Source organism: Pipistrellus kuhlii, unplaced genomic scaffold (genome assembly GCF_014108245.1).
Source record: "Pipistrellus kuhlii isolate mPipKuh1 unplaced genomic scaffold, mPipKuh1.p scaffold_m20_p_6, whole genome shotgun sequence".
Classification (NCBI taxonomy): domain Eukaryota; kingdom Metazoa; phylum Chordata; class Mammalia; order Chiroptera; family Vespertilionidae; genus Pipistrellus; species Pipistrellus kuhlii.
The window spans coordinates 67,820,212-67,833,220 of NW_023425562.1; the positions used below are offsets into that span (position 1 = coordinate 67,820,212).

The following is a 13,009-nucleotide window of genomic DNA, read 5'->3' on the forward strand; positions in this document are numbered from 1 at the left end:
ACTAAACCAACTTCTTAGAGTTTAGCATACCCTGTGAACCAGGTGTACATAAAGCATACTTCCATACGACCAGGCAATCTCTTCCTCCCGACTGTGGCAATAAATATGCAGAAAGAGCCCGTCAGTGCACATGCCTCACTGCAAAAGATCAGAAGGAAAATCCCACATGCATTCAAAATTTATTGCATGGTACCAACATTTAACAGGATGCATTTGACTTCTTTCTGAGCCTTTTGCTCCAGAAATGCTATTCAAAAGGAAGAACCAACATATCCTTGCAATGCCTTTATTTATGAGCAGTTCCCTCAGAATGAAAACTGCCGTGGAAAATATGGCAGGCTTGTCATTATTAACAACATCAGAGCTGGTTTTGAGAATAGTTTGCTTAGCCTCCGACCCTCCCACGTTCTTCAGGCAACCTCCAGTGCTGGAGCCCGGACAGTCATCTATTAATTATCTAGCCCCAGTTTCAAAGAACAATGAACTTTATTATTTTGCTTTTCATCTTAAAAAAAAAAGAGAGAAAAAAAACAGTTGCAGGAGCAGAAAAGGAAGAACACACAGTTTGATAGAAATTAACAGCAGAGGTTGACTTTAATGAGAGGTGGACAAATTAACAACTTTATATTATATAAAGTGCAGTGACATCTTTTTTTTTTTTCCTTGCTTCAGATCAAGAAAGAGCCAATGAGATAGTATGTGTGGATCCACTACAGAAGATAAAGGTCTTTGCACATTGGGAGCACTGACCGAGACTTTTGTTCAACTAGACAGGAAGTCATCCACATTCATCTGCAGATTAAAGCAGGGAGACAGAATTTCTCATAAGGTTCTCTCAAATCATCCTTATTGCAACCTCCCCATCACAAATCCTCTCTCCTTTCAAAACCCTCTTCTTTGGAAAGACTGGAACGCACACGCATACATACACACACAGCTGTAAATTATTACAGCTAGTTGGGAAGACGAAGAAGAATGCAAACAAAGATTCTTGTGGTTGATTTTTTATAAAAATGGAAAGAATCATTGCTCTCCCTCCAGCTTTCCCCCTACATTGTTTGGGTAATTCCCTCACACCTACTCCCTAAGCCATATGACTAGCTTTGGCCAATGTAACATTAGCCAGTGAGGTGCAAGTGAAGGCTTAAAAATTCTTAGACATTAGAGCAGCGTTTTTCAACCGCTGTTCCTGGTGTTGCCTGGTGTGCCGTAGGTGCAGACAAGACAAGAATTTTATAATTTTTCACTATTTTGTTTACTTAATATTTCATAATAAAGTAATTATAAAATACTTTCTTTGTGTTTATTTGATTCCTATTCAAGAGAATTACTTTATATATAGTCAATATAGGCACAGAGTTAAATTTTTTAACATTTTCTAATGGTGGTGTGCCTCGTGATTTTTTTCATGAAACAAGTGTGCCTTTGCCCAAAAAAGGTTGAAAAACACTGCATTAGAGCTTATCTCCTTTGTTCTTCCTATGACCCTGAGGCACCATATAAATGAACCTGAGGATGAGAGACACAAGGCCAAATCACCCCCGGCTAGTACTGAACCAACCACGGCCACGTGAGTGAGGCCATTGTAGACCAACCCCCGAGAGCAGCAGAAATTCCTTGAGCCAGTCTGGTCCACAAAATCATGCAAAATAATAACAGTTTCTTTAGACTACTAGGTTTTAGGGAAAATGGTTATGTAGCCTCAAACTTGTCCTGAAACTTCTCAGAAATGAAGGAAGACAGTTGAGTTCAACAATAATTCACTGAACACTTATTCTATCTAATAAAAGAGCAATATGCAAATTTACCATCACTCCAAGACACAGATCACCACCCCCATGTGGACACAAGATGGCTGCCACAAGATGGCTGGCAGGGGAGGGCAGTTGTAGACAATTGGGGATGATCAGGCTGGCAGAAGAGGGCAGCTGGGGAAGACCAGGCCAGCAAGGGAGAGCAGTTGGGGGGAACCCAGGTCTGTAGGGGAGGGCAATTGTGGGGACAAGGCCTATAGGGAAGTTGGGGGATACTAGGCCTGCAGGGGAGGGCAGTTGTGGACAATCAGGCAAGCAGGGGGGACAGTTAGAGGTGACCAGGCAAGCAGGGGAGGGCAGTTAGGGGTGACCAGGCGAGCAGGGGAGAGCAGTTGTGGGGGACCAGGCCTGCAGGAGAGGACAGTTGTAGGTGATCAGGCCAGCAGGGAGGACAGTTAGAGGTGACTGGGCTGGCAGAGGATGGCAGTTAGGGGAGACCAGGTCTGCAGGGGAGGGCAGTTGTGGGCGATCAGGCCAGCAGAGAGGGCAGTTAGGGGTGACCAGGCCTGTCAGGGAAGGCAGTTGGGAGGACCAGGCCAGCAGGGGAGGGCAGTTAGAGGTGACCAGGCCTGTAGGGGAGGATAGTTAGGGGCAATCAGACTGGCAGGGGAGTGGTTAAGGGTGGTCAGGCTGGCAGGCAGAAGCGGTTGGTTAGGGGCAATCAGGCAGAGGCAGGCAAGTGGTTGGGAGTCAGCAGTCCTGGATTATGAGAGGGATGTCCAACTGCTCGTTTAGGCCCGATCCCATACAACCATCAGACATCCTTTAAGGGGTCCCAGACTGGAGAGGGTGCAGGCTGGGCTGAGGGACACCACTTCCACCCCTCCCTCCCCCATGCACGGCCTCTAGTTATAAAAAAAAAGAACTAGCATACTAGAATTTATGAGAGATATAAAGATGAATGAAAGGTGTTCCCTGACCTCAAGTTTATAATCTAACTGAAGGAACTATGTGTATAGAGATAGTAACAATGCAACATGAATAATCAAGCATCAGTCCCTCCCCATTTCCAAAAATGCCTGACGTTCACATTACATTTATGAACTCATTTCTCTAAACAACTTCTCCAGTAACATAGAGCCAATTGGGGCCTTTGTAACCAACCATCCATCCAATCATCTATCCAGTGTTCAGACCGAACAAGCAGTGAAGAAAATTGATAGAAACTGTGTCCTTATGGACTCTATATCCTAATGAATATAAATTTTAAAACTTCTATGTTTCAGGGACTTTTCAAAGTGCTATAGTACAAACAAATAGATTAAATAATTTAGCATAAACTATATTTTAAGTGAAATTAATAAAATACCAGAATTGAAAATGTAAGACATTTATTTTATATAATCTGATGCCTCAAACATCAGTCTGAGAGATAAACTATATTGTTTTATTAGAAGATACAGTTTTAACTGACTAAAAATTTATTGAGGTAAAATTAGGAAAGAATTAAAAGCACACACCTAAAATGCTATGTGGTAGGTTTTGGCATATGCATACATTTGGCTTCTACCTTCATCAAGACTTTTCCATCACCCAAATGTTCCCTTCCCAGTCATTGATCTGATTTCCATTGGTTACATTTATTTCTTACCAATGAAATGGTGCTGTATGTATTTTTAAAGGAACAAAAGAAGAGATGAGAAAAGTACTAAGTTACGGGAGCTATACAAAAAAAAAAAAAAAAAAAAAAAAAAAAAAAAGCCCAATTGTGTGAAAGTCTTCTAACTTATGGATTTGATCCCCATAATGGCAGAGATTTTCTTTGTTTACTGGATATACTTGGAGTCTAGAGCTATACCTAATACTGTACATAAAATGTGCTCAATCTCTCAATAAGCACATATTTAATGAATTAGGGAAGGAGAAAGGGATGAAAGGTTGGTGGATGATTGTGTGAGTGGATGGGTAGGTGGGTGGGTGAGTGGGTGGGTGGATGTATGAAAAAGATAAAATGAGGCAAGCTGGGCAAACCATTACAAGGAGAATATTTTCAAACTCACAGTAATGCTAGGAATTTCTTTCTGGATACAGGCAGCAATCCTAATTTTTCAGAATATCACCATGCAAAAGGATTCTCACCACCTTTTATCCTTTACTTGCCAAAAAACTTCCAAACGTTTGAAACTAAAGTTTCTTAAAGTGATTAAGAATGGCCAACCAAAAGGCCAATACCGAAAGGCATCACCTGCACACGGATGCAAGTGCTGAGTAGGACTGACTCTTTTCACAATGAAAACCAAAGGGATACCCGGCTGGTATAGGTCAGTGGTTGAGCATTGACCCATGAGCCAAAAGGTCGATGGATCGATTCCCACACATGGCACATACCCAGTTTGAGGGTTCAATCCCCAATAGGGAGCATGCAGGAGGTAGAATATCGATGATCAATTTTTCTCTCTCACCAATGTTTCTTTCTCTCTATCTCTCTACCTTCCTTTCTCTATAAAAATCAACAAAAACATTAAATTAAAAAAAACAACACCAAGGGGAAAGAACACTGACTTCTAAAATTGCCACTTTGGCCAATCTCTGCTTCAGTGAACACTTGGAAATTCAATGCATTATCTTCATGTAGCCAAATGAGCTCCAAAGATAACACTTTGTATTTTTAAGATGGCTACACCTAAACAATAAATAGTATGTGTGACTGTCTGAGGTCAGAATTTTTAAACAGCAAATGTCCTAACAGCTGCTGATAAGGAAAGCAGTAACCCATGGTTGAAAATCATGCCTCCTCCTTAATCCAAAATCTGAGCAAAACTGCTGTCCATAAATAAAATTTTATCCTCGAGCTACCTCCCAGCTTCAATTTTGCATCAAGAAAAGAGCAAGATTAACTCATTCTAAAAGAGGCACAGGCCACAAAACTGTTGTCCCTCCAGTGCTCTGTTCATAAGTGATTTGGACACCAGAGGATTCAGTGCCCTGAGCAGCAGGAAGCCAGAGAGCACACACCTGGCCCCACAAGGCCGCTGAGCAACAGCCCCAGTTACTAGTGCTGCTTCTAGATCAATGCCACCCCTAATACAAGTCTTCTGTGTGAAATGGAAAACTGCAGACAGCAGGAAAAACGCCTTTTATAAGTTGCCATCATTGTCCAGAGACAAAAGTTCAGAGGACGGGTTCTATCATAAAACAGAAATAAATTGGTTTATAATGCCTCTCCATAAAATTTAAACTCAGTGAAGAATTCCAATTTCATTTTACATTTCTTATTAGTCAAAACATTCTAAAAGACTAAAAAATGTTCTTCCATCAATGTGTTGCCCACTCCTGCCATGGACTTGTAGTAGCCTGCCTCCTCTATTGCCTGAAAATGGAATAGTAAGACACCAGTACAATTTAAACTTAAATCATTTGCATGAGGATCCCATCATCACATAGACTCAAATATGCACTATCCTCCAAATCTAATTCAACAAACATTGTTCACTGTGTTTAAGAAAAAAAAAAAAATCAACATAATTAGTGTCTGAAAAAAAGCAACTGTAATTCAACTTTTATACAAATAGCTCACTGATGTTCAAGGACAAGACTCTCCAGTGAGGAACTCTGCACATGAGCGGCCTGCTCCCTGACTCCTACCCCGGTGCGAGCCACAGTCAGATGCCCTGAGCAGGACAATAAAAACACAGTGCAAGTCAGGCACAAGAGTAACCAAGAGTAAACTCCTGGGGCAGCAACCCAAGAGTAACCACGCTTTGAATAGCAAAGGTCTTACTGACCTTTGTGTCCCATGAGAAAGAGAATCTACATATTAAGAAGGGGGAAGAATAACCAGTGCTGGAGGGATTCAAGCTGAGAGCACTTCCGGGGCAGCAAGCCTCACTCTGCAGTTGGGCTTTGGACAGACACTGCACACAGGCAGCTCCCCTTCTGGCGCACCATCTGTCAGTCAGCGTGACGCTGCAGCCCAAACTCTCTGTGATTTATTCTGAAGCACAGAGCTTAGGGAGTCTCTGGAAGTCAGATAGCATATCTTCGAGCTTTTTTTTTTTTTTTTTTTAATCATTTATAAAATCATTTATAAAACCCCAGAACAGAGAAACCAAAATGTGTACAGAACAGACAAACCAAAAAGGTACATAAAGGGGTGGGGAGAGACAAGGAGTGTGGACAAAGAATTTGGGTGTCCTTCATTATGAAAAACTCATTGGCAATAATAAATTTATAAAAAGCCAGGCCAAAGGGCACATGAAAAGGGTATTTAGCAGTCACTTCATAAACCACTTCAATCACAAAGCAGTCAGTGCACTGTTGATGCTATGCAAACAGGAACCGACAATAAGGCCTCAGGAATGCACTGATCCCAGGGCTCGGAGAAGCTGGATTTCTCTTAACATTAAGTTCCAAGTCCCAAGTGAGAGATGGAAATTTAATGCAAGTCCAGCAGGATGAGCATTAAACTCCTGGGGCAGCAACCCAAGGGACTATAGAGGGATAAGCCAAACAGAGAAGAGATGTTAACATGGACTTGGTGGTCCTGGCAGCAAGTGTCAAGAGACTAGGATGAGGACTCTAACATGACACAGGTCTTGCCATGAAACAGAAGCTACTCCAGTGTCGAAGTCCTAGCAGCTTTAACAGGGGAATTGGTCATTCGGTGGAAGGAAGACAGGGGAAGCCATCTGGGTGGTGAGGCCACCCACAAGGTTACAACAGCAGGAAGCCAGCATCACCCCTGGGCAGGAAGGACAAACAGATGAGTGTTTTTGGAGGCAGAACTGTTCACAGGAAGGGCCCTGTGGATGCAGCAGAGGCCATGCAGTGGGGCAGGGTCTGATTTCTCCCATATTGCTTCTCACAGGAGCCCAGGGAAGGACAGCTCACAGGGGCCAGCCCCAGCTCTATGGGGCAAAGCAGGAGAAGAGGGAGAAAGGATCTGAATCCAAGGCTGGCCACCTTTCCTCAGCTTTTCTGACTCAGTACTTAAACTTTAAGGAGCAGAAGCATCACCTGGGAATCTTATTAAAATGCAGATCTGATGCAGGAAGCCTGCAGTGGAGCCCAGGGATTGCACTTTCAACCAGCTCCCAGATCACACTGAACCTTCTGGTCCAAGAACCACGCTTTAAATAGCAAAGGTCTTACTGACCTAAAGTAACGACTGGACTACATTCAAGAGAAATTCAGCCACATTCTTTTGAGGAATAAAAATACACAAGGATATATATGCCTTTCAAATAGAAATAAGAAAAATAAGATAGAATGCATAGATAGGAACATTACTAGGGCCTAGGGTGAGGCCTCTGCCTGCACAACATTCCCTGCTACTTTTCACACTGAGTCATCAGATCTGAATGGTCCAGGGTTGCTGAAATGTGTCCCCCCTAAAAGTCACATGTTGAAACCCTACTCCCAGTACATCAGAATGTGACGGTATTTGGAGAGAGCACTTTTGAAGAGGTAATTAAATTAAAACAAAGCCGTTAGGGCAGTGGTCAGCAAACTGCGGCTCACGAGCCACATGTGGCTCTTTGGCCCCTTGAGTGTGGCTCTTCCACAAAATACCATGGCCTGGGTGAGTCTATTTTGAAGAAGTGGCATTAGAAGAAGTTTACATTTAAAAAATTTGGCTCTCAAAAGAAATTTCAATCATTGTACTGTTGATATTTGGCTCTGTTGACTAATGAGTTTGCCAACCACTGCCTTAGGGTGACCCCTAATTCAATATGACTTGTGTTCTTATAAGAGGAGATTAAAACACCAGTGAGGGGTGCAGCAAACATCAGAGAAAGGGTCATGTAAGGACACAAGAAGAGAGACCATCCACAGCCAAGAAGAGAAGCCTCAGGAGAAACCAACCCTGCACACACCTTGATCTTGATTTCTAGCCTCCAGAACTGTGAGCAAATACATTTCTGCTGCTTAACCCACCCAGTCTGGGTATTTCATTATGCCAGCCCTAGGTTTTTGTTTTTTGCTTCTTGATACTACTTAAATCCAGCAAATTTTCACTGCACACCTGCTTGGTGAGAAACAGAGTTCCAGAAGTAGGTACACAGAATGACCGAACCAGTCCTTGCCTGGATCCTGCTTCTGTTTAGAGGGAAATACCAAGATCACCAAACTCAGATGATGCCAATTCATCTGATGAATACTGTGACAAAAGTAAAACTAAACACTGCAAAAGCTGTAGGAAAACAAAATCATTCTACCGGGAAGTGGGAAAGACAAGTGATCAGAAAGCTTCAAAGTGGAATCTGACAGGCACAGGAAGGGGAAATACCTCAGATGATAGAGAAACACAGTCAAAAGTCAAGAGACACCAAAACACCCACTGCCTGGTTCCTACAGGGACCAGTGAGACATCTGGCAAGGCAAGGCAGGGGAGGTGGGAGAGATGCTGGGATGTGGGGCACAGAGAACTGTGTGATAGGATCTGTGGAAAGGAGGAGATCACTGCCTTTGGGGGCCAGGCAAGAAAGTTTGGACTTTAATTTTCTAGAAAATGAAGATTAATGAAAAAAAAGGAAAGTAGATGAAGAGGCAAGAGAATACATTATAGGGGATAATAAAACTCTCATTATCTAACTGCCTGAGAACTACCTCTTAAAGATAAACACACTTTCCACCATCATTAGCTACTTTCAGAGCAACCCGAGTACTTTATTATCTCAGACCCTGCTAACTGGGATATAAGGAAAAGATCGACACCCACCCTTATTTTCAAGCTGGGAACTAGGGTGTGTGTCAACTGTGGGTAAGTGGCAGAACCCAGGGAGTGAGAAAGACAACTAAAGCCGAAGATCCAAGTTCTGAAAGATAAAGCTGGAACCTCATCCTTATCACCACGGTGTCACCAGCTTGGCTGAGAACAGACAGTGCCTTTTGTCAGACATGTGTCCACCCAGCAGCCTTTCACTCTCTCCCCACCCCCATTCAACATGACCTTGGATTTCACTCATCTAGAGCAAGCAAAGCCACAGTTTAAAAAGAAAGGAAGTTACTCCTTAGCTTTTGAGCATCCAAAGGCTCAGGATCTGGTGATTTCCTAGGAAATGAAGGGACTTTTAAGAGTACCGGTAATTCAGACTTTAAAGTATCTTTGCCTTCCATACCCACTTGAGACTTTACCCTGCCTGGATGGGCTCCCATATATTCTGGAGGCAACTGCTCATGATGCACGCTGACAACCTAGTCTCAAGTCTCAGAACTGAATAGGAAATGTAAGCAGTCAACACAGACAGCTCAACAATTATAAAGCTCACTCTGGTGGCTGAGAAGGGTTATACTCTTTCCTTAGTCCTCTCTACAAGCAATACCTATGAGTTTCCTTCTATGAGTTGAGCAACAACACAAAATAATATTTAAGGTAAACTGTAATTAAAAAATAAAATTTAAAGACATAAAAAATAAAAATATCCTATCTAATAAATAAAGAATATGCTAATTGACCATCACTCGGTCACAAAGATGGCTGCACCCACAGCTGAGGCCAAGTTCCTATAAGGAGCCTTAACCAGCAATCAACCTGAGGCTATGCCCTCCCACACCCCCATGGGCTTGACAGGGGACCTCAGGCTGTGCCCCCATCCTGGTGTTAGGCTGGTGGACCTCAGGCCACACTCCCCCACCCCAGTGCCAGGCCAAGGGACCTGAGACCAAGCCCCCCGCCCGACAGAGCTTGATGGGGGAACCTCAAGGTACACTTCCCATCCTGGTGCTGGGCTAAGGGACCTCAGGCTGCTCCCCCTGCCTCAGCACCAGGCTAGGGGACCTCATGCTCCCATGCTCCCACCAGGTGGGGCTTGACAGAGGATATCAGGCCACACCCCCCACCCCAGCACCAGGCCAGGGGACCTCAACCCGCACTCCTGCCCCAGTACAGGGCTAGGGGACCTGAGGCTGCACCCCCTGCCTGGCTGGGCTTGACAGGGAACCTTAGGCCATTCTCTGCACGCAGTGGGGCTTGACGGGGGATCTCAAGATGCACCCCCAGTGCTGGGTCCAAGGAACTCAAGCCACGCCCCCGCCCAGTGGAGCTTGACAGGGAACCTGAGGCTTCACCTCCCTCCCGGTGCTGGGCCGGGGGACCTGAGGCTGGACCTGAGGCTGGCCCCCCTGCCTGGTGGGGCTTGACAGGAAACCCTCAGCAGGGTTTGACAGGGGATTTCAGGCTGTGTCTCCAACCTGGCAGGGCTTGACAAGGGTGCGACTGGCCAGGTTTGGATCTAGCCCAACGATGATGGAGGGCCGGCCGGGTCTGGGTCTCACACGATTTTGAGGTGCATGTGGGTGTGTGGGGACTTAACTCTGGGTCCCATGGTGTGCCCCAGACTCTGACAGGAGAAAGGTTTTCATATACATTTTATTAATTTTCTTTCATCTCTGACACTTCTATTATAGAGAAAGAGCAAATAGCAATATTAAATTATTTCCTCTAATGAATCCCCTTTTAATGTGCACAAATTTCATGCTTTGGGTCACTAGTTAAACTATAAAAAACATAATAAAGTTGGGCAAGAAAAAGGAACAAGAAAGGTTCTTACTGTGCCAAGAAACAACAAACTTGTCCTTATATCTCCCTTTAATGCCCAAGGTTATTTTGCTCTCTTGAATCTTCTCCCCAGAGATTCTTTCTGAATGTTTAAAATTGGGGCTTGGAAGGAATAACAACTAACAAATTGGCAGAGTAAACAACCAGGTCCTGATGTAGAAGCTAATCCTAGAGATGTAGTGCTTCACTGGCCTGCCTCTACAAAAAAAGCAAGTTCTAGGAACCGAAAAGATTCATATTTCAACACAGTGTGTACAGAGCAGACCACTGATCTCAAAGTAGGCTCATACAATTACACCCTTGCCATGGCCTTATTAGATGACATACACTTCTTTCCCCCTTGACTTTCAGTTCAGCCAAGTGATTTGCTGTGGGAAGCTAGCAGACATGATGTAAACAGAAGCCTGAAATGTGTTTGCATGATGAGGCCTGTCTGCTTGTACCTTGGCCAAGACCATGAGAAGAGCATGCTCTGGACAACCAGCTGGTTAGAGGAGAGAGACATGTGCAGCCGACCTGGAACCCACCCACAACCCGGATCCAAGCCCTGCCAAACCTACTTGAGCAGCCAACCCACAGCCAATCTATACAAGCCTGAGAAAATAAATATGGTTTTAAGCCACTGGGTTGGAGTGGGTTCTATGTAGCATCATTGAAGCGTAAGATGGCAGAAATATGGGAAAGGTTTATGCAAACCACACAGATGTAATAAACTCATTCAGATTCATCCAGTAACACTTTCCCCATCAATTTCCACAGAATGTTTTCAAAGACATCTTCTTCACCTCAGCCCTCAGGCATGGTCTTCCGGGAAGAGATGAAGACAGCCCTTATCAAAGGTGAGCAGAAAACAACCACAGGCTGAAAGCACAGACACCAGCAGAGAAATCCTAAAAGGGCTTGCAAGGTCAAAAGAAGTGAATAACTTGAAACAGCATCCACCTTTCTCATAACCTTTAACACCTAGCACATACCACATTTCTATTTTCCTCATCTGAAAAGTGAAAAAAATATATAATAAAATTTATTTTTTTAAAATAGAACTGGAATTGGAGGAAGATTTTAGTGTCGGGGTCCATAGGAAAAGTTCCAGGTTCAGCACAGTGGCGCTCCGGGAGGAACTCTTTGCAGAAACCACAACTCCGATCACAGCAGCAGGAAAGGCCGGGCAGTGGTAGAGGCTCAGCAGAAGTCCTTCAGTTCACTGCTTCAGTCCCTCCTGTGCTAACAGGCACTGTGTACACTGATGACTTTTCAAGTAGCTATTTGCTTTCTCTTTTCCCTAAATGGAACAGATCGGAGCCCACTCTCTTTGGCAATTTACTGAGCAAAGTGTACATTGTGCCAAGAAAGGTCAAACGACTTGGATTCACAGCCTGGGGCTGCGGCATCACTCAGGACCGTTGATGCCACTTAAACGATGAAAAACATTCACATCTTTGGTGGTGCTTACTCCATAGCTTACTATTCCAAAATGTGAGTCAGGTCTCCGTTCAGTTTCCTGCAGAAAGATCTCTCAACAAAGGAGAAGCTGAGGAAATAATATATTACCATCATAACCAGAAGGGAAGAAAAGAAAGCCTGGATCATCACAACCCACCACCACTGAGAACTGCAGCACAGCCTCTGGCTGCATGAGAAACAGTCTTGTAACCCTCAGAACAGAATGAGCTGCCGAAATGGTACATGGAGAACCTTATGGAACAAGGCTGACCCCACTTTTTAAGAGACGGTTTAGACACACAACTGAATGGCAAGCCAGGCCTTCAAAAGTTTACCCCCATGAAAGGGTAACTTGGTGCCTCATTTTCATGTGAAGTGGATCCAAATTAGGGTTTCTGCCAAGGTGTGCAGCCTCGCTAATGTTAGAGGGGGCCTCAAAAGCAAGCCTAAGATTCCAGTCTCTAAATCACAGTCTCTCATGCATCAAGTCAGACAGATTCATTCAAAGCACAAAATTCAATTCTGAACCCCAAACTTGGTGCTGCTGACCCTCTATAGATGGCATGGATTTTCGATCAACTCAGCAAAAAGGGAACATACAAAAACATGTACTTTGAAGCAGAGAATGGAAAATGGTGTCCTTTCATGAGTCTTGCCAAATATGCAGACTGTCAGTGTCTAACCCTTGACACATAAAGAAAAAAAAAATCCAGTAAGAAATCACTGGCTTAGGAGTTTCTGAAATCTAACCATGCTCTGCACACTTATTCTACAATATTGCCATGGGATAGTTTATGCAGTTGTTGTTTTATGTTTTTAATTTAACATATCACTTTATACTGCATTTAACAAAAGCAGAAAGGCAAAGTGAAATGTTAAATGGAGCTTAATACGTGCTGAGTCAAAAAGGTAAAAAACTCCAAGTGAAAGCAAACCCCTCAGGTATCAACATCATCTCTATGTGTTAAAACACACACAGCTCTAACAGCTCTTTCCCCTTTCTCCAAAACCAAACCAGAACCCCAGGCCCCAAGAGTCACTAACCACCTTCAGCAAAGCACACAACAGCCATATTTGAAGAAAAATAAACTTTTACATATCTAAACCAGCACAGTAAAATTAAGGAACCTTTTTATAGTCCTTACTTTCAAAATATTTTGGGTTTCATTCCACTTATTTGTCCATTCCTTGGTCAATTCTTGAACCTAAAAGAAAAAATATATACATTTGTGATTGCTCCATAAAAAAATAT

The 13,009-nt window shown here is 43.6% G+C and overlaps 1 protein-coding gene across 12 annotated transcripts in view; it reads right to left on the bottom strand.

Annotated features, from left to right (window-relative positions):
• Window positions 1-13,009, bottom strand: part of KIF16B (kinesin family member 16B) — a 256,668-nt gene that overhangs the window by 177,082 nt on the left and 66,577 nt on the right. For all 12 annotated transcript variants that reach the window (XM_045574799.1, XM_036417856.2, XM_036417855.2 and 9 more), the window contains one exon: window positions 12,903-12,962. In XM_045574799.1, coding sequence (XP_045430755.1) covers window positions 12,903-12,962 — 60 coding nt within the window. The remainder of the gene's footprint in view (window positions 1-12,902; window positions 12,963-13,009) is intronic.